The sequence below is a fragment of the Platalea leucorodia genome (genome assembly GCF_965183815.1).
Source record: "Platalea leucorodia genome assembly, chromosome: 14".
Taxonomy (NCBI): Eukaryota; Metazoa; Chordata; class Aves; order Pelecaniformes; family Threskiornithidae; genus Platalea; species Platalea leucorodia.
The window spans coordinates 12,147,364-12,166,462 of NC_138836.1; the positions used below are offsets into that span (position 1 = coordinate 12,147,364).

Here is a 19,099-nt window from a genome sequence, read left to right on the forward strand (position 1 = left end):
GTCAGCCCGGCACGGACCCCTGCACACACATCGCAGCACTGTGAACATCGAGTGGTTATTCCTAATCATTTTTTTCTGCCTTTTAAGCAGCTCTGAGGCTATTTGCAGGATGTCTCTCTCATGCTATGGCAGTTTAACTTCCATCGGTGCCTTGGGGAGGGATCTTACCAAGCAGCTTTTGCAAATCCAGACAGACAGGAGCACCCACATCACCCTTGGCTATGGATGCAGGGATGCCCCCAGAGGGCTCAAGGTCTGCTTTCCTCTGCAAAAGCCATGTCAGTCCCTCCCTGTTATACCTATTATCACTCTGCTGCTCTTATCTCGCTTTGCCCAGGAGGGACGTCAGGCCTCCCGGTCTGTAATTTGCTTCATCTCCCTGAAGCTCTTCTTGGAAATCAGTGTCACTTTTTTTTTTTTTTAATTCCTCTGGTACTGCAGCAGCTCTGAGCAGTCAGTACCAACTGCAGATAATAATTTAGCAATTTCATGCTCGAGTTCCTCCGGGGCTCTGGGTAAATATCAGCTGGTCTCAGCAATTCAGCATTATTCATTTTATTGATAAGTTCTAAAGCTTTGCTGCCATCAGTTCCATTTAACCCAGATCCATCAGCACAGCATTCCTGAAGAAAGGTGCTGGAAATACCTTTGGGATGGAAATATCTTTCCAAGGTTTATCCAGGGGCATTCCCATTGCCGGAGCTGTCAGTTAGAGCCAGGCTGCAGGGAGGGGCCAGGGCTGTGTCAGCTTGAGCATCCGTCTGCCTTCCCACAGGCCAGGATGGGGACGCAAAAGCCTCTCCTCCCTGTCCACTCTGGTCCCACACCCACCAAATGTAAAACAGGCTTTTTCCAGAGGGTTCCCAGTGGTTTTATATTTTCACATGAATTTTAGCAACAGAAAGGAGCTCCTTAAAGAGCTCAGTTAGAAACTTTTGCTCGCTCTCTCCCACCATGACTGCTGCATACGTGCTTTGTGGCTCTCGGCGTACAAATCATGCTCCACAGCAGCTCCCAGAGCCTTCACGTCCCTACAACAATCTCCAGCCCTGTGATGCGGTGGTGGCCATGGCAGTGTGGTCCATGCCCCCACACCCTTCCTCAAGGCTTGGCTTGCATGGGATGCCCACCGGGCAGGACCTGTCTGCCCCAGGGACATCCTGCCCACCATGTGGAGGGACCCCAAACCCCACCTCGACCTGGGGAGCATCACTGCTGAGCCAGGGCGAATTCCCGTGCTCTCCCTGTGTGCCTGAGCTGCTGAGCAGCCGGGACCCAGCACATCCCAGGGGCTGTGCTGGCTCCCCCGGCTCTGGCCTCCGCTGCTGCCCGTCCCAGTGCCCTGCCCGGTGCCGCCTGTGCTGACTGTGCCTTTTGGTCCCACAGGCGGAGCGAGGTGACTTCAGACATTACATCATCCCCTTGCTGCACACGCTGATGTACACCTTAATAAAGGTAATCTACCGTGGGCTTTGCTGGGGCAAGATCCAGGGAAATCAGAAGCCACAGGAGGGGCCACCTGAAGTCACTCAGCACCTATTGCTGTGCTGAAATACCCCAGTACCAGCCCAGCGAAGCCCTGGGACTACCATGGGTGGACTCAACTGTGCATCTCCCAGTGTGCTGTTTGATGGCTGAGACACTGGCACCTGTGACATGTATGGGAGTGACAGGTCCTTCCAGCTGAGCCCCTTTCCTGGAGGTGTTTAGGTGCCTGATGGTGCAGGAAGCCACAACCTGGCAAAAACGTGTGCCCACAGCCCTTCAGCAGATATTGCTGGAGGTTTCCAAACCGTTGTAGGGCCTGGCTCTGCTTCATATATTGCATTTAAATCCAGATTGAATTTCGTGTAGCTCCGTGCCCTCCCACCCCGGGGTCTGTTGTGGGGAGAGCACCGTTAGGGATCACTGCCTGTGGCATCTCCTTATCTGCCCCTTTCTCGCTCCAGGCTCCTTGCATCTCCGATGAGCTCTGTGGCAGAGTGTATGATTTCTGTAAGAAGCTACTCACCCTGCCCAAGCCTTTCTGCACCATCGGCTTGGACTATGCCATCAGGCTGAAGATGGAAAGGACAGCACCGGGTATGAGGGCTTCTCTGCCCGTGTATGGCACAGTGAACGGCTTGAGTCCTTGAGGCAACAGCAGTGGGGGTTTTGGGGGGTTTCCATACCTGAGCTGGCCTTTGCCTAATGCAGCGAGCCATGGCAGGGATTTCTGCAGGGCGCTGGCCAAATGCTTGGGGGTCTTAAGGATGCATTTGGATGGGATGGTTCCCCTCGCGTGATCTCAGGCTGCTGAGCCTTAGTTACTAGCAGAAAACCTTGGGGTCCTCCTGCTGTCAGTGTAGGCACCAGCAGAGTCAAGTCCAGCCCGTCTAAGGCAGCTGTATATACACCCTCTGTCTATATGGGAAACAGGGTGGTTATGCTCCCAGCCTGGGCATCTCAGTAAATTTTGTGGAGGTCTCCTTTTTGCAAAGCGAAGTCTCCATCTGAGATTGAGTTGCAGGCTGTGCAGCACGGGCTCTCCATTCAATACCTGTGCAGCAGGTTTTAGACATTAAAATGTCATTAGTTTCTGCAGAGAACAGTCCCTTTTAGAAAGCAAGCCAGAGGACAACTCTATTTTCCTTTTTTTCTACATTGCTCATTAAAGTTCTTCTTGTTAAAGTTTTCTTTAATAAGAGTCTTTAAAAGCAATCCTTTACAAGAGTGCAAGATGCAGATACCTTGTGAGGTGGAGGTAAAACATAAGAAGGCTGGAGGGAAATTAGAGAGAAAGTGTCATTCTTGGTAGCCTCAACCCATCACCCCAACACTCTTCCACATTACCACTTTGTCTGGAGCTCCAAGGTCCACCTTTATCTCACCTCACTTGGGGTAAAACAATGATTCAGTGCAGAGAGACGGGGATCTCCAGTGGGGCCTCTCTCAGAGCACCATGAGGTTCACAAGATGATTGCACCCGAGCAATGGGGGGTGGATGTATCTTCCCCACCCCACAGCTGGGTGAGGGTAAAGTACATCTCTCCTGATGCAGAAACGGGTTGTGCTCTTCATAGCCACCCAAATGCTGTCCCCCGATGTGGTCCCGGGGACAGAGGCTGGGAGTTGGGCTCTTCCTCCTGCTTCCGACTCCTCTCCCGAGCTCATAATCTGCTAAACAAAGGAAGGGAAATACAGGAAATCATCCCTGAATAGAAGGGGTTTTCTTTTTATGTAGCATGGCCTATGTTTGTCCTTGGCTATTTTTAACTCTGGACCCAATTCTTGGCTCTTTTACATCATCTCTCCAGCAACGGGTGTTCGCTGACTTGGCAGACCCCACTGTCAGCCTCCACGGCTGGGAGCAGCACCAAGCTGCTCGGGTGAGTTGTGTTGTTATTTCTCATGCTCTGACTCCTGTGTGTTTATCTTCTTGCATTTGCTAGGTATGTTGTACCAAAGAATGGTCATTTCCGAACAAAGTCTTAAAAGCAACCCGTACCCTTATCAGGAAAAGTGAGTACCACCTCTTCTCATGGGTTGTTACTTTTATTTCTTTTATAGTGTCATAGTGAAATCTGTCCTTTTCCTGCCCTCTGAATTAATGTCAGATGGAACGGACAATTTGGACATAAACCACATGACAGCACGTGATCTTGGGGGACACAGTCTGGTGGCACCCAGTGCCATGCTAAAATGAGCTTTGTGTTGGGAGGAGCACGTTCCTCCCATGTGTCCCAATTTATTTCTGTGGTCCTGGGAGGCAGGAAGCCTCCCTGGGCAGGGAGTCAGGGCAGAGAAGGGGAATATCAGCAGCAATGCTTTTTCTGTGCATGGGATAACGGAGATGTGAGCTGCTCGTGCCAGCCCTGATGTCAGTAACAGGGAATCCTCATCTCATCTCCCTCTTTCCCCATCCTCCTGCCCCACCTAGGATTTTCATCTTTGCCGATCCGGAGCTGCTTTCTGAAGCCATCTGCAATGCGCTGGTCACCGACACAGAGGCAGCTCAGGTCTCCCAGAGCCCCCGGGCATGCATGTGCTATGTGATCGTCCACACCATGCAAGCGGCCCTGGGTGAGGGCTGCGACGTCAGTAGCTTGAAGGGGAGCCTCCAGGTAATCGGCACCACTTCTGCAGCACCACATACAGTTTTCCAGTCATCCTGCTCTTGCTGGGCACCGTGGAGCAGGGAAAGGTTTTTTGGCAAGTGGAGAGGCCTCCCCCAGCTCCTCACTGCTGGTCTCCATCCCCAGTAGTCCTAGTGTTACTTGTAAGGCTGGGCTACAAGCAGAGCAGGTGTCAAACTAAAAAATTCTTCAAATATAAAATATTTGAATACAGCAGGACCTAGAGGTTTTGAATCTTCAGTCTGAGTCTTCAGTTTTGCACAGCAAAGCTGGGCTCTGCAGCTGAAACACAGGCTCCTCCGTGAGCCACTGGTCATTGCAAAAACAGCTCAGCGGAAATGTTTCAACCAGTTTTCTCCAAAACCTCCTTCAAGGAGCTGTGGGGCCACAGCAAGACAAATGTCTGGTTCAGAAAGGCAACTTTGCAGACCCTTTCAGTGATTTCCACTCCTAGGACACCTTTGTGTGTCTGCAGTCCCCATCTTCTGAGGGTTATTTCAGCTGCCAGCTCTGTTGCTGACTGCCTGAGCTCATGGCAGTTGGGAGCACAGTGTCCATCAGCTGCAAACCTGCCAGAAAAAAGGTTTAAGCAGACAGTACAGCCAGCATCTCTGCTCCTCCGGCCTTCCCTGGGGACAGGAGGACATTTGTGCCCTCTGCTGCAAAACAATTTTTGCAGGACTCATTTGTCCTCTTTCTGTCCCTTCCCGCGGCCCTGCCTGTGGAGCACCTCCTCTTTTCATGCCTCCGGGTGTTAACAGCTGCTCCTCACGACAGGATATGCCCACGAGGGACGTCGAGCACTGGTTCCAGCAAGTGGTGGCAGCAGTCGAGTGTGCAGGAAACGAGGCGAGCGCAGACCGCGGCCAGCACACAGCGAGGCTGGAAAACATTTACCGTGCCATCCTCAGCTCCTTGCAAGCAGGTAAGCTCCTGGCCAGCCATGCACAGCGGGCTGAGGGAGCCGTGCAAGCTGGCAGGCCCCTGCCTTGCTGCTGTGTCCTGGCCATTGCCCTCCTACCTCTGTCCATCCCCACCTCCCGTCTGCCGCCACTTTAGCAGCATCCATCACCGGGATCAGGTCCTTGCAGCCTGGCTCCTTGCAGTGACCTGATGTCCAGGATGGCAAACTGCAAGTGGCAGAGGAAGGTAGATTTGTCACCTGAGGCATTTGTCACCGTGGCAATCTGCTGCTAATTCAGCTGCCCTGAGGCCCAGGGACATGCCTCTGTCGTTTGCAAAGGGTGCCATAGGTGTCAACCAGGGAAGGCTGGACAGACTCTCCAGTGCTCTGCTGGTGTAAGATACATCCTACCATGGCCTAGACTGGGGAGACACTGGGCACCACTCCCTGAAACCTCCTTGCACTGATGTGGTGGACAGTGGTACTGCCGTCTCCTTCCATCCCTGGCAGCGCTCGGTTCCAGCCTGGTGCCATCAAGGCTACACGGACTATAATGAATGTCCCCATCCATCACCGCTCCTCACACAAATCTGGGGTAGACCACAGGGAAATGGGGATCATGCTTCCCTCTTCCTGGCTACTCCTGGTGGAAGGTCCCTGCATCCCAAGCCCTTCCCCAAAAAGAGCTGGAGACTGTCCCACTGCAAGATACAGGGAGGAGCAGTCAGTGGTGCAGAGAGCGGAGTGGGACCATCTCCTTTTGGTGGCAGTGAGCTATTGAATTGTCTGCCTGCCTCTCACAGAGCCATAATGGGTTAAAAATAGCCAGTGATGGTGGGGTCAGAGAGCTTCCTTGCATCTCAGCTGAGATTGCCAAGGCAGGTCCTGCCACGTGCCTTGGAGGCCCAGTGCTCAAAGAATCTTTTACTTATTCTGCTATCTCTCTGCTGTCTGCAGCAAAGCAAGGTCCTTCACTTGCCCATGCCTGTTTCCCCATCTTCATTTCTCCCTTTCACTGATGATGTAGGTACCTTCTTATGGCTCAGTTTGTGAGAGCAGAGGTCTGTGATTCCAGCCTCAGGTCTGGCCAGAAGGCAACCGGGGTAGGAGAGCCCTTGGGGTCAGCACAGGCTATCTCAGCCAGTGTCTGAAGCACAGCACCGGTGGGGGTTCACGCACCCGTGCAGGAAAACAGTCTGCTCCCGTGTGTTACAAGCATCCTTGTTTCCCCTAGGTGATGCTCCCTTGGGAGGGCTGCAGGGTACCCCTCTGCCCAACCCCAACATCAGCTTTCACCTCTGGACAGAAGACGACCAGCTCTGTGAGTGCCCCAGGGGGCTGTGGCAAGTTTGGACGGTGCCTGAGGCTGGGAAGCCTGAGCAAAAACATGTCTTCAGCCCTGATTCTTGGGCCATGACTTTCATAACTATTGCCCAAGGGCCAAGCTTGTGGAGGCTCGTGCTGACTGCACCAGCCTTCCTTCTCGTGGGGTGCTGGGGTCAGATCAGGGGATTGGCGGGGAGAGGGGTGAGGGAGATGAGGGGGGGGGCTCTGTGGGACAGGCTGCAGCAGGATGCACCCAGAGTACCCGATTTGAGTGATACTGAGCTTTCTTCATGGTGCAATGTGAAATGGGACTGAAAGATTGACTCCTCTTGGACCTGCTCGTGGAGATATTGGCCCTCCAGTTTGCATGAGAAGAGGGGAGCTGGGGCAGGACTAGGGCTCAGCCTGGCTTCAGTTGTATTTCCCTCCTTGAGCTCCCTTCTGCCCACAGGGAAGGAATTGGTGCTGTTCATCCGCCCGCTGTCGCAGAGCTGCGAGCCTGATTGCCTAAGCCAGGACCTGGACAACTTTGAGATCCAGGACATCATTTCAGACTGCGAGTGCTGCGAGCAGACCCGCTTCTCCGTGCTCTCCACCGACAGCGGCATTGAGCGAGATCTGCCCGTGGCAGCCGAGGAGCTCTGTGCCCCTTGCAGCGCCGAGACAGAGCAATCCCGGCTCCAGAGGAAGGGCGGCATTAAAAAAAAGCCATCGCCACTGGAGAGCGTGGCCTTCCTGCAGGCTGGCTGCAACGGTCCCGGGGCAAAGTCCCCGGCGAAGCTGCAGAGGAGACCGGGCACCCCTCTGGAGCCCACAGCCCCGCTCCAGAGGCTGCACACTGCCCGCATCGTGCTGCTGGGGGACGACCGGATCCTGGGGCGCCTGGCCCAAGCCTACCACTCTTTGAGGTAACTGGTGGCCACAGCCTCTTTGGCTCTGGGGGTTCAGGGAAAGGGAGGACAGAGTGGGGGCTTTGCTCTTCAGCCTGTTGAAGCAGCCAAGATGGCTGGGGACGGGGCTGGGCTCCAGTGTCACCTGGGACAGGATGGGACCCAGGTGTTTTGCACCCAAATGCATCTGACTTCACTGGCTGCATGGCGTCGTTTGGCTCTGTTGGCCCAAATGATGCACACAGGGAGTTTTTCCCTTCTGTCCATGGAATGAGTTAAATGAATAATAAACAAGGCAAGACTTTTTTCTTTTGCAAAAGGGAAAAATCCTAAAGAAAAGCTGTTTTCCAGCTGGCTCTTCCCAGCTGGTTCACCTGGGCCAGGAGAGCAGCGTGGGGTGGGTCTGGGTCACGGTGCAGGCAGCAGCCTGGGGAGCAGAGCTGGGTGCAGAGGGGACCACCAGTCCCAGCCAAGAGCCTGTCTGTGGGACACCCCTTACTCCCATCATTTCCCCTTGCTCGGTTTGGGAACCCAGGGGCATTATTGCCATCCTGTCACACTGCGCAAAGGAGGCATGCGAGGAGGGCACGTGCTCCTGTTGCAGAGCAGCTGTGGTCTCCTGGCACTCCCAGCCTCAGCCAAGAGCCGTTTCCCTCCACCTTCTCCTTGTGACATGGCTATTTATTTTTCCATTTCAAGGAAGCGAGAAACACGGCGAGTTTTCCTGACTCCCAGGCTGAACCTGCAGTTCTACCACATCCCGGTTGTGACGGGGCAGCCAAACACCTTGGCCGTTGCGGTGAGTCTGGGCTTGGCAGCTCCAGGTGCTGCCAGCAGCTGCCAGCGGCTGACGGCGTTTTTGGAGGAAAAGCAGGGGGGGTTACAGGAATTCACATCTGTTAATGCCTAGTTCCTAGAACAGGGAGGATGGGAGCCAAGAGAGGGTGGCTAGGCTCAGTTTGCAGATTGGCTTTGGGAATCCATCAGCTCCAGAGACAGTCAGGTTGCTCCAACCACCCCGACGGGTGATAACTCACAGCCTAGAAATGGTATTCAGTTTTGCTGCTGTGCCCCAGCTATAGGAGGATCGAGGGAGCTGTAGCAAAGGACTGATGCTTTTCTCACCTCCCAAATGCACAGTGGCAGCGGTTGCCCCTTACTGAGGGCTTTGCCTGCTTGGTCGTGGCCTCAGTTTTAATTCTGCAAGTCACTACCTTGCAGTTTATCTTGGGCAAATCTCTTCCTCTCTGACAGCCTCAAGACAGCGATAAATAAACAGCTGCACTTCTCACAATATTTTAAGCTGGCCCAGAGCTGGCTGTGAGTCCTGACAAACGTGCCATTATAAAAATGAGTATTTCTTCTTTTCGTTCTTTACTTAATTTTTGTTCTTGAGCACCTGCTAAACGAGTGCTGCAAGAAATGTTTTGCCATCTTCTCTGGGCCAAGCAAGGAAGGCGGAGGGATGGGGGAGCTGCTCATGGGGCATTCGTGCCCCGGCTACCTCTGCCTCCTCTATGGCTCCTGGTATTTTGAGCCATGATTGTACTCTGAGCTGTGTGTTTCTCCTGCAGGACCACGCTGCCGCCGGCCAAGAGGAGCTCTGCGAGGTGGCCGGGTACCTGGGCAGAGCCGACCCGTGGTACGAGAGCAACATCAACACGCTGTGCCACATGATTCCCAAGTTGGCCGCCATGGTACGAGGGGAACCTTCCCACCTCCCCAGCCTGGCCCATTTCCCAAACAGGTCTGCAGTACCTGAGGATGAGCTCCTGCCCTGCAGGGCTCCTCTGTGACCCAGATAGAGGCTTTCTCCCTGGAAACCCCTCCCTGGGGCCCGGCAGCCGGGAAGGTGCATGCGGCTGACACTGCCCCAGCCCACAAGACCCATTTGCTGCGATGGGTTTTTTTGGCCAAGGGACAGGAAATGGCAGATTTCAAAAAAGAAAATGTAAATGAGGCATTTGCCAAAATACCCCCGGCTCTCATTTCCTGGCAGTTTGAGCCACCATCGATAGCCTACACAAAAGGCTGGTAGGTGGGCGCAAGCCTTCGCTTCTCCCATTTGCTTTGACTAGTTATGGCAGAGCAGTTCAGCGCTGCCCTGGGCAACAGCTCATTGCTGATTATTTATCTAGGAAGGCGTGAGGGTTTGTGGCAGTGTTTTTGTGAAGTGACTGTGGCTGATCCATAATGTGATTTGCCCCCCCAGCCTTCCTCTCCAAGCAAGCATCTTGTGACTGATCTGTTCATCACTGATGTGATTGCTTACTACGTCCGCATGGGCATCCAGCCTGTCTGCTTCCAGGTCTACGCTGTGAAGGTGGGTGCCACATCTCTTGTGCCTTCAGGTGGCCCTGCAAGGGCTGGCAGAGCCCTGCTGCTGGCAGAGCTGTGCAAAGTCAGTGGGGTCCGGGGGCTTTTGCCAGATCTGAGCCTGGATCTCCGTGCTCCCCAGCCCACCCCCTCCTTGCCAGGCTCCCGGACCTAGCGACTCCCTGTAGCACAGCTCAGCCAGTCAATGATCCTGGGAAGGCTATTTCAGGATCACACAGGGCAGCAAAGTGAACCCTGGAATTACCCCGTAAGGCCACAGGTTTCCTGCTCCGCTGGACTCGGGTTTGCTCAGGAGCTCTGGCACCTCCTGCTGCTTTAGATGCTGTGAGCAAACAGGGGCTTTCTGAGTGGCTTTGCCAAAACTTTCCTGTACCTTGCAGGGGCTTTGCAGGGCTTCCTGAAACACAATTTTCTTTATTTCCTGCCAGCTTTTCTCTGAAATGGTATCAGAGTGAGACCTGGCATTTGATACGAGAGCAAAGAACTACTGTATTCGGTCATGTAACATCAACCCCCACCTGCTCCTCTGGCAGTTTTCCCCCTTCAAGGCTTAGGGTGGCACTGATGCACATATCTCCTTTCAATCTACCCGTAGCCCATGTGGTAACCTATTGCAGCAAAGGAGCAGCCATTACATGAGCAAACTGGCATGTGGCTTGCAAAGAGCTGGAAGAGCTTTGGTAATTACTGGTAGAACATCACCAGGACTTGAACTAATAACATGTAGCTTGTAAACACTTGGAGTGTCTGGTCCTCAGCTTGTGGGGCTGGGGATTTTGGTTTTTTGGTGAATTTTTATTCCACTCATTTCTCCTCCAAGACAAAAATCAAAAGCAAGAGAGAGAGTGGGTGACTCAAGCAGGGGAAGAGGAACTGACTCCAGATGTGGTTTTCAGATAGAGGCACCTCACCTACCCTCTTGTCATACAGGGTGTGATGTTGCTTCATCTGGAAACACTAAGCCTATTTTGACTTTTTGGTTAAGACCACACTGTTCCTCTTTGACTGCAGAGAGTTTTCCTGGAAGTGAGGGTCAGCTCCCACAGGAGTTGGACGTAGGGCTAGGAGGGGTTCTCTGGGACCTTATCTTCACATTTTGCTCAAAAACAAGCCCATGAAAAGAAAATAAATAATTAATAGTTCTGAAGTGACCAGTTGATTTAGGTGTATCAGATAGAAATTACATGCTGTGAAGCTAAGCCGGCATCTGCAGTCAGGCCTGGGAAGCTGCTCCCCTTCACCTGGGTGGCCTCTGGGTGGATGGCTGGGAACAGACCCATCCGTGAGCGCGCAGTGACACCCAGTGGCAGGGGACACTGCCCGTGGCTCTGCTGGCCAGGTCCACCGTGCTCCTGGCAAGGCCTGCCATGCTCCTGGGCTTCAGAAAGCAGAGCAAAAGCAGTTCTCTCCATCCCACAGGCCCCCTGGTTGCCATGATGAGGTCATAGATTCCCTTTGACGATGTCACACCTGGGTGCTCTGGAGAACCTTTTGATGTCACAAGCCCAGTGTGACATCACAGGGTGACTGAGGAGGAGCTGTTCTTAGAGATTTTCCTCTCTTTCAGATTTTCTTCAATGACCCGGCGCAGGAGCCAGCCGAGGACGTGTTCCTCACGGAGCTGCGCACCCAGGTGCAGGAGAGCATCTCCCACAGAGGTGCGTATGTCCCGCCAGGCTGAGCCCTGCAGCAGCTGCTGCCATCCTGGGCAGGGCTCCTGCCGGCCCCAGCTCCCACTCGCCCTGTCCCTCAGCCTGCAGCAGTCAAGGCCATGCCGTGGGGCAATATCCCTTGTTCCCTGATGAGCAGGATGCCTCCCTAAATGTCTCCATCTCCCTCTCGGGCACATGACACCAGGCTAAGTGAGAGACTTTGTGGTCACCAGCTCCTGGTCTCAGCCAGGTTTTGTAGACCGTGGCTTTGGTTGGCTCCCTGAAGTTGACCCTCTGAAGTTGGACCAGCACCATATTTTTGTTGAGGAAACAAGCCAGGCTTTACAGCCATCCCCTTTGCCAGATATTTTCCTTATTAGAAGTCCTGCTTCCTTGAGTTGCCAGTGATGGGACAAGAGTGCTTGAAGGCTGGACCGTTACGCAGGTCACATCCAGCCCTTCCATCAGTGCACCCCAGTGTCCAATCCAATGGATGCTGGCCATTGCTGTTGGGCACAGACCCTTGAGTGAGTCCATCTCACTGGACCCATTAAGTGCACAGAGCCCCAGCTCCCACAGACAAGGAGAGAGGGGCCAGTGCGCCAGCTCACGACTGCTGTGTGATGGAGGGGGTGGCTCATCCCATGGGAGGACCCTCTCCGCTGACCACAGACAGGTGGGATGAGTGAAACCTCAATCCTACCTGGTTCCCTCCTTGCAGAGTTAAGCATGACCAAGAAGAAAATGACCCTGGATGGCCCTGGCATAGATCTCACAGTAACATACAGAAAGGTAAGTGGGGCTCTGGGCAGCCCAAAATGTCTCTGTCCCCAGGGACCCCCAGCATGGCACAGATCTCCCAAAAGGAGTGCTCTGGCCCTCCTTTTTTCTTCTGGAATTGCATTGCAGGAGAGGACAGAGAGGTCGTGGTGAATTTTAAAAGTCTGTTAGCTAACCCTGCATTTGTGAAAAAATGCCCCCAAACCTCTCCATGTCTAACCTCTCTGCCAGGGTGAATTAACAGAGCCTTTCCTGCAGGTTGTGGTGAGCAACCGGGTGAAGGAGCTGGCAATGTCCCTGCGCTCCACAGGTCTGGTGATGAAAGCCATCCCAGCCGACGAGGTTGAAGGTGGGTTCCTCCTGCTTGAGGCCTTGTGAAGAGGGTTCGCTGAGTTTTGTGGTGCTCAGTAGAGTAAATCTGACCATAGCCCTTAGTGCTATGTGCCTGCGCTGCGGGGGTTGAACCAGTGACGTGCATATATTGGTGTCACCACGGTTTGTGGTTGTGCATTTTCTCGTGAATGACGTGCCTGGGGCTCCCTGTAACGTGGGGTTCGGCATAACCATAATCTAGGCTTGGAAGTGTCTTCCTCTTGCTGCAGCCTTCCTCTTTCACCTTGCCCTTGGCATAGCCTCTGAGGTTTCCACCCTGACCATGATCCCACGAAACCTTTAGCCCATGGAGCTTGCTAGAGTCCTCCTTTTCTGCTGTCCTATGCATCCCACACACCTCTGGCAGCGCACCTGAGTGTGGGATCTGGCACCAGCCCCACTCAAAGCTGAGCTGAGATCACGCCATGGTCCAAGTCTAACATGCTCCTTCTGTTGCAGATCTGGTGTGTCTGAATGTGCATATCACCGAAATTGTCAGGATCAACAATCTGTCGGGACGAACATTCTCAGTAAGTAGATGTGGATGCTCATGACCCTGGAGGGGTCGGCCAATGCATGGAAATCCCTTACAACAACGGTGAAAGGGGAAACCTTTCTCCTCTGCAGGGGAGGAGAAGGCTTTGGGGTCACCCTGCTCAGAGAGTGATTTGCAATTACTTTCTATGGAAAAGTCTAGATTCTTGAGCCAAAGCCCCAAATGCCACCCCTGCTTCTCAATGCCACATTGAATCCTGTCTCAGGAAACCTTGAAGGACTGAGCTGCTGCTGGGGTGATTCTGCAACCCCAGGGATGAAGTGGAGAAATACAGCTTAGCCCTCGTCATTGTGGCTCCACTTGGGTACAGGAGAGGGTCTGTAGTTTTGCAATATCAACTCCATTAGCTCCACACCTCCAGCGGCAGTGCCCTCCCCAGTCCTCATGTGTTAAACTCCACAGAGCTCACAAGAATAGAGGCCATTGGAGAAATATTTTAACAAAGCATAAACAAGAAGCAGGAACTTCAAAGAATCTAATTACCGACTCAGAAAGATGGATATGCAAGAGACAGGACTGCAAACTTGGGCTCCTGTCCTTTCTTTTTTACATGAGAGTTCAAGTAGACCCCAGAGGACATGCTGCCCCATGGGAGTGTGTCACTGCAGTTTGGGTGGCATTAAGTATTATTGTGCCTCGGTCATTTGGGGTTGCCCTGGAGCCTCCAGTCTCTCAGCTGGTATTTTTAGCTAGCCAGCACACTTTTGCTTATTTTCACCTGGTTTTTGGAAACACTAAGGTACTGAAGCCCATGCTGGCCACCAAGATAAACTACCACCCTGGAGAACAGGCCGTACCCTGCATCAGACATCCCAAACCCGGCAACCTGTGCAAGCATTGCCAGCTTGGAAAGTTTGCCCTTGCAATATTTGATTAGGTTGTGATTACAGAAAAAGGACGAGAGAGACACTTCCCTCCTTAAAAAAGTCACCTTGTGTCACATCCAAGGTTAAAAAATAAAGAGAAATGTCATCGTTTGTTCCTTTCATACCCAGTATGCGCACACCACCCGTCACCACGCAGCCCAGGGAAGGGAACTGAGGCACTCACTGGGCTCCTCCTCTCTCAATCCAGGCTGTGGCAAACAGGCTGAAAACACGCAATATCAAAATCAGGAGCACAGAGCAGAGGCCCTTCACGGTGTGTCTGGACAAGGACAGCAGAAGAACCTACAGAAACGTGATCAGGTGAGAATGCCCCACAGGGCGGGCTCTGAGCATCTCTCTGGTGACCTTGCATCCCTCCCTGGAAGGGCTCCCAAGGTGGCAGAGCTGTTTCCCAGGGAGTTCTAGTCCTGATTTTCATACAGGACAAAAGACCCATGGGCAAATACATTGCTTCTCCAGGGAAAGCAGGGCAGAGTGGTGCTCTCCTACCTTTGTGTTTCAGGTGAAGCTATGAAAAACAAAATGGTTCTTCCATATTAAATAAGGTGTTGTCATTAAGACAGTAGAAGCATAGGTACCTCCAGGGACAAAGCGAGATTTTAGACACTGAGATCAATGATACTAAACTAGGAGGAGCTGTGGACTCCCTCGAGGGTAGAGAAGCCTTCAAGAGAGATCTGGATAGGCTAGAGAGCTGGGAAATCACCAACTGTATGAAATTTAAGAATAGCAAGTGCTGGATTCTTCACCTGGGATGAGGTAATCCTGGTTATACGTACAAATTGGGGGATGAGAGCAGCTCTGCGGAAAGAGATCTGGGGGTTTGGGTTGATGGCAAGTTGAATATGAGTCAATAGTGTGCCCTGGCAGCAAAAAGGGCCAACCGTGGCCTGGGGTGCATCAAGCACAGCACCGCTAGCCGGTCAAGGAAGGCCATCGTCCCACTCTACACTGCCCTGGTGCGGCCCCACCTCGAGTCCTGTGTGCAGTTTTGGGCACCTCACTATAAGAAGGGAATCAAACTATGAGAGTGTGTCCAGAGGAGGGCGACCAAGGTGGTGAAAGGTCTTGAGGGCAAGAGGAGCGGCTGAGGTCACTTGGTTTGTTCAGCTTGGAGAAGAGGAGGCTGAGGGGTGACCTCATCACTGAGGGGTGCCTGATCGCAGTCCACACCTTCCTCAAGGGGGGCAGCGGAGGGGAAGGTGCTGATCTCTCTCTGGTGACCAGCGACAGGACACGAGGCAATGGAATGAAGCTGCGTCAGGGGAAGTTCGGATTGGCCATTAGGAAAAGGTTCTTCACTGAGGGTGGTCAGTCACTGGAACAGGCTCCCCAGCGAAGTGGTCATGGCACCAAGCCTGTCAGAGTTCAAGGAGTGTCAGGACAACACTCTCAGTCATATGGTTTAGTTTTAGGCAGTCCTGCGAGGAGCAGGGAGTTAGACTTGATGATCCTTATGAGTCCCTTCCAACTTGAGGTATGCTATGATTCTATGATCTCCTTAATTATACCATGGAGCTGATGCTCTCTGCACTGACTGCATTCCTCACCAGGGTATCTCAACCATACGATGGTGCGGGCAAGAGAGTTCAGCCCTGTGAAAACAGCAGGGATCAATGTGCCTGTAGTCGTTGTAGTGGCATATGGTGTGTTGGAAGTCAACATACAGGGTCTGTGGTTCATGGCCCACGAGCCATGTGGAACATAGGTAAAATGTGAATTTCTGAGAATCTAACTGAGCCAGGCTAAGGACACTGGTTTTGTGGTCAATCCCTAATACACGTCAGTTGAAACAGCATGAAAGCAGCTGTACATCTCAGTACGACAGCCCTCCCTTGGCAGCCAGTGGAGAGACCTGATGTTTAGTCCGAGATCAGACTCTGGCTGTCAAGGGCAGGTTTGCACATTCAGTAAATATGTTCTTGTGCTCTTGCAGCGTGGAAGTGTCTCCTTGCCTAGAGCCCAGCTACTGCTTGCAAAAGACAAGGACAATGAAATTCAGCCTGCATGAAACAGAAGATGTGGGGCTTGTGAAATACATGCCCAAGTCTTTGCTGTTGCCTATCAACACATTTGCAGGCATCATCCAATGAAGAAAACAAGAAAAAGCTGGTGTGAGAGATGTGACATTGGGTCATCACAGAGGAGATGGAAAAAGAAAACACACTAAAAGCCATCAACAGTGATTTTACAACGGTAATGGTGTGAAAAGCTGCAACAGCAGAGGTGGATAGGGCTCGGGGAGGACAGCCGGGCCCTGCTGAATGACAGTGATGACCACAGCTAACACCCCCCTGCCAAGGGCAGACCGTCACTGAAAAAAGGAGTTTTAACCTTTTGCACAAGTCAGGGAAAACCTCTGAGCTTCTTCATTTCAGGAAGACTGGGGAAAATAGAGCTGAGGTGATGGTGCTTGCTGTGCTTGTGGATCACAGAGCAGTTGCTATCAGTACTATTTATTATGGTGATGTCTCACAGCTCAGCAGGGGATCAGGGCCTGTTGTGCTGGGTTCTGCACAGAAAACTCTTCATTCTGGCACAGGGTGATGTATTTGGGCAAACCAGCAATTATTCCCCTGACTGATTTCGGAAACCTCACTGTAAGCCTGACCACAACTGGGAGAGCATGTGTGTTTAATGCAGCTTCTATGGAAGTCAGTGGAAAACGTGCTCTTGTTTCAAAGGGGCCACACAAAGTAACGACGAATGGTGTGAAAGAGGGACATGGGAAATCCAGTGCAATATTTGGCAGTGGTGAACAGGGCAAGAACAGCTCAGGCTGCCTAGGCAGTGCTGTGGGATATGCTTGGCTGTGAATGGTATAGATCTGCTTGAAGAAGAAACCTTTGAGCAGACAACAGAGGCTGCACAACAGCTCTTTGACATCTGAGCTGTACCTCTGAGTCTACCTGGGATTTCACTATGGCTTCGCTATGCGACCTCTCCGCATCTGGTCTGGAGCCTCGCGAGCACCGGTTGTGTTCCTCCAGTTGTGCATCCCGGGAACAGCCACCTACAACCCTAGCAGCAGCAGACCTCCTCCCTGAGGTCAGCCAGCACTACCTCTGCATCCCAGTCGGCCTTGCAGTTCTCATTTGGGCTGTGTCTGCTGCGCGGGTAAGAGGTGTAGAAGAGTGGAGTAGTGCTCCTGGGAATGATGGATGGGCAGGATGCCTGCAAGACTTCTCCGTTCCTTTGCTTTACTGCTTCCACAGTGTAGAAACCCTCCTCTGGTTTGCAGATGGGCCAGGCTGAGCAGCGACAGCACAGGTCTTGCTTCCACCCAGGCTCAGACTAACCCGGTGTTAAGGATGATCGTGTAGGAGGACCCTGTCTTCTTTCAGTTTGTGGCTGACTGAAATAATGAAACAAACACGGTGTGTATTTATTGACTTTCTGAATGTGATCTGTGGTTTCTGGGGTGTCTCCAGGGAGTCTTCCCTAAATTCACGTTGGAGAGGATTTGGGGGCATTCCTTCCATGACACTATCATTTTTTTATTCTCTCGGCTCCCAGACAACTTATTACCTGGGTTGACTTCACTCAGAGGTGCTTGCTTGGATCAGCAGCCCAAAAAAGTGTCCCTTAGCTTTGTATATGTGCATAGGAGCTACTCCCAGTCACCTCTGGCTGTCACTGATGGGGAGTCCCTGGAGCCAGCTCTGTGCTACAGGGTGATGCTGACCCAGCTGGAGCGGCACTGGCAAACCCCTGTGTGAGCCCCGATGGCTGGGGACAAACCCACCCCTCTGTCCTGTCCGTGCCAAGTCTGCCCAGCCCTGGGGAGCTGCACCTCTGGAAAGTCACTTCTGTTTCACCACCCACACCTGGAACAAGGAGTCTCCAGGCTCACCTCCAGGTATCCCAGTCTGGGGTACTGGGGAGGATTTTCTCTTCTGCAGAACTGCTCTGAGCTTGTGGGGTGTCTTGGCTGGTTAGGCCCCACAGAAATCTTCCTTGTATTTCTTGCCATGGGCACAAGGCTTTAGGGGTTCAGCCCTCAGACTTCCCTGGCCCCTCTCTTTGCCAACAAGCACAGGGCTGCCGTATTGCTGCTCCTGTCCTGCATTGTCACCTGGCACAGCAGGCATTTTTGTTTCCTGTACCCAAGCTAAAGGTTTATTCACTCTCACCTTGAATGTCCACAAACCAACCGCTGCAATACACTACTGGTACTGGGAGCACAGCAGCTCTAGAGCTGTCAGCAGGTGATGAATTATTCAGCAGTGTAAAAAGCCTCCAGGTCCCAAGAAATATTTAATCCCTAACCAGCACCAACAGTTGAAAGATCATGCTGGGCAACAGCAACATGACCATTTCCTAAGGAAGCTACCTTGAAATGCTGGCAGATGTAGCCCCTCGCTCCCGGCTGAGCCAAGCACAGTCCCCGAGCCTTAATAGCCCCTCATAGGAGTCAAAAAGCTGCAGGATCTCAGCAACAGCATTTGGTTCTTCAGTACTGTTTTTCACCTCCATTTACTCGCAAATAAAAGATTTTTGATGCCCACCAATGCCAGACTTGGGCAGCAAGCGTTTTGGCCCTGAAGGAAGCTGAAGTTAGACAGGAGGCTCAGAAACAAGTCAGGGAACGCCTGCTTGCACCAGCTGTTTTCCTCTGGGAGCTGCTGCATGGGGTAACAGGGGGTTTAAGGGGTGACCCCGCAGCTCTTCACACCTCTGCATCCTTGGGGCTTCACTGGGGGGTTTGCGTACCCTGGCATGCAAGCCAGATGCTTACAAAGCCAAGAGACCGTGCGCTGGGTTGGAGCGTGGTCTGTTGTGTCCAGAGTTTACTCTGTACAGTTGTAAATTATGTAGATGGATTATAAGTTATTTGTATAGGTTTCACAGATGATCTGTATCAGAAGGTGCAATCCTTTTAATGCCAATTAAAAAACAATTAGAATAAAACCAACAGAAACTGTCAGTTTTGGGTTTTTTATGTTTGTGTGTGGCTGGGGTAGGTGGGGAATAAGCTGGTAGGAACAGAAATACATCAGTGTCGTTTGGCCCTCTACGGCTGATGTCTTTTCCTCTCCACCTTGGGGCTACACACTATGTTACACAGAGAGAGACTTCATGGCCAAAGAGCTCTTTGGTGAAAGGATGGGCAGAAATGGCTGAATTGCAGAAATTTGGAAGCAGGAGTCTGTAACCCCCATGCCTGCTGCCCCTCTATTCCCCTCTGTCCCTGCAGCCTGTTCCCCTCAAAGCCTGTCACTTCAGAGCATCCCATTCCTTTAGCGGGAGCAGCGCCTGGCCCAGCACACGTAGGCTTGG

General features: G+C 52.6%; 1 protein-coding gene across 3 annotated transcripts in view; it reads left to right on the forward strand.

Annotated features, from left to right (window-relative positions):
• Positions 1-18,701, forward strand: part of PIK3R6 (phosphoinositide-3-kinase regulatory subunit 6) — a 37,883-nt gene extending 19,182 nt beyond the window's left edge. For 2 of the 3 annotated variants that reach the window (XM_082326428.1, XM_082326429.1), the window contains exons 5-20: positions 1,387-1,455; positions 1,950-2,082; positions 3,432-3,501; positions 3,920-4,103; positions 4,893-5,040; positions 6,254-6,340; positions 6,797-7,253; positions 7,935-8,034; positions 8,810-8,932; positions 9,448-9,558; positions 11,140-11,230; positions 11,946-12,016; positions 12,263-12,353; positions 12,836-12,906; positions 14,007-14,119; positions 15,756-18,701. In XM_082326428.1, the coding sequence (XP_082182554.1) occupies positions 1,387-1,455; positions 1,950-2,082; positions 3,432-3,501; positions 3,920-4,103; positions 4,893-5,040; positions 6,254-6,340; positions 6,797-7,253; positions 7,935-8,034; positions 8,810-8,932; positions 9,448-9,558; positions 11,140-11,230; positions 11,946-12,016; positions 12,263-12,353; positions 12,836-12,906; positions 14,007-14,119; positions 15,756-15,912 (2,076 nt within the window). In that variant the 3' untranslated portion in view covers positions 15,913-18,701. Of the gene's footprint in view, positions 1-1,386; positions 1,456-1,949; positions 2,083-3,431; positions 3,502-3,919; positions 4,104-4,892; positions 5,041-6,253; positions 6,341-6,796; positions 7,254-7,934; positions 8,035-8,809; positions 8,933-9,447; positions 9,559-11,139; positions 11,231-11,945; positions 12,017-12,262; positions 12,354-12,835; positions 12,907-14,006; positions 14,120-15,755 lie in introns of those variants that run through there. The other variant, XR_014229705.1, reaches the window with a different exon arrangement.
• The last annotated feature ends 398 nt before the right edge of the window (positions 18,702-19,099 follow it).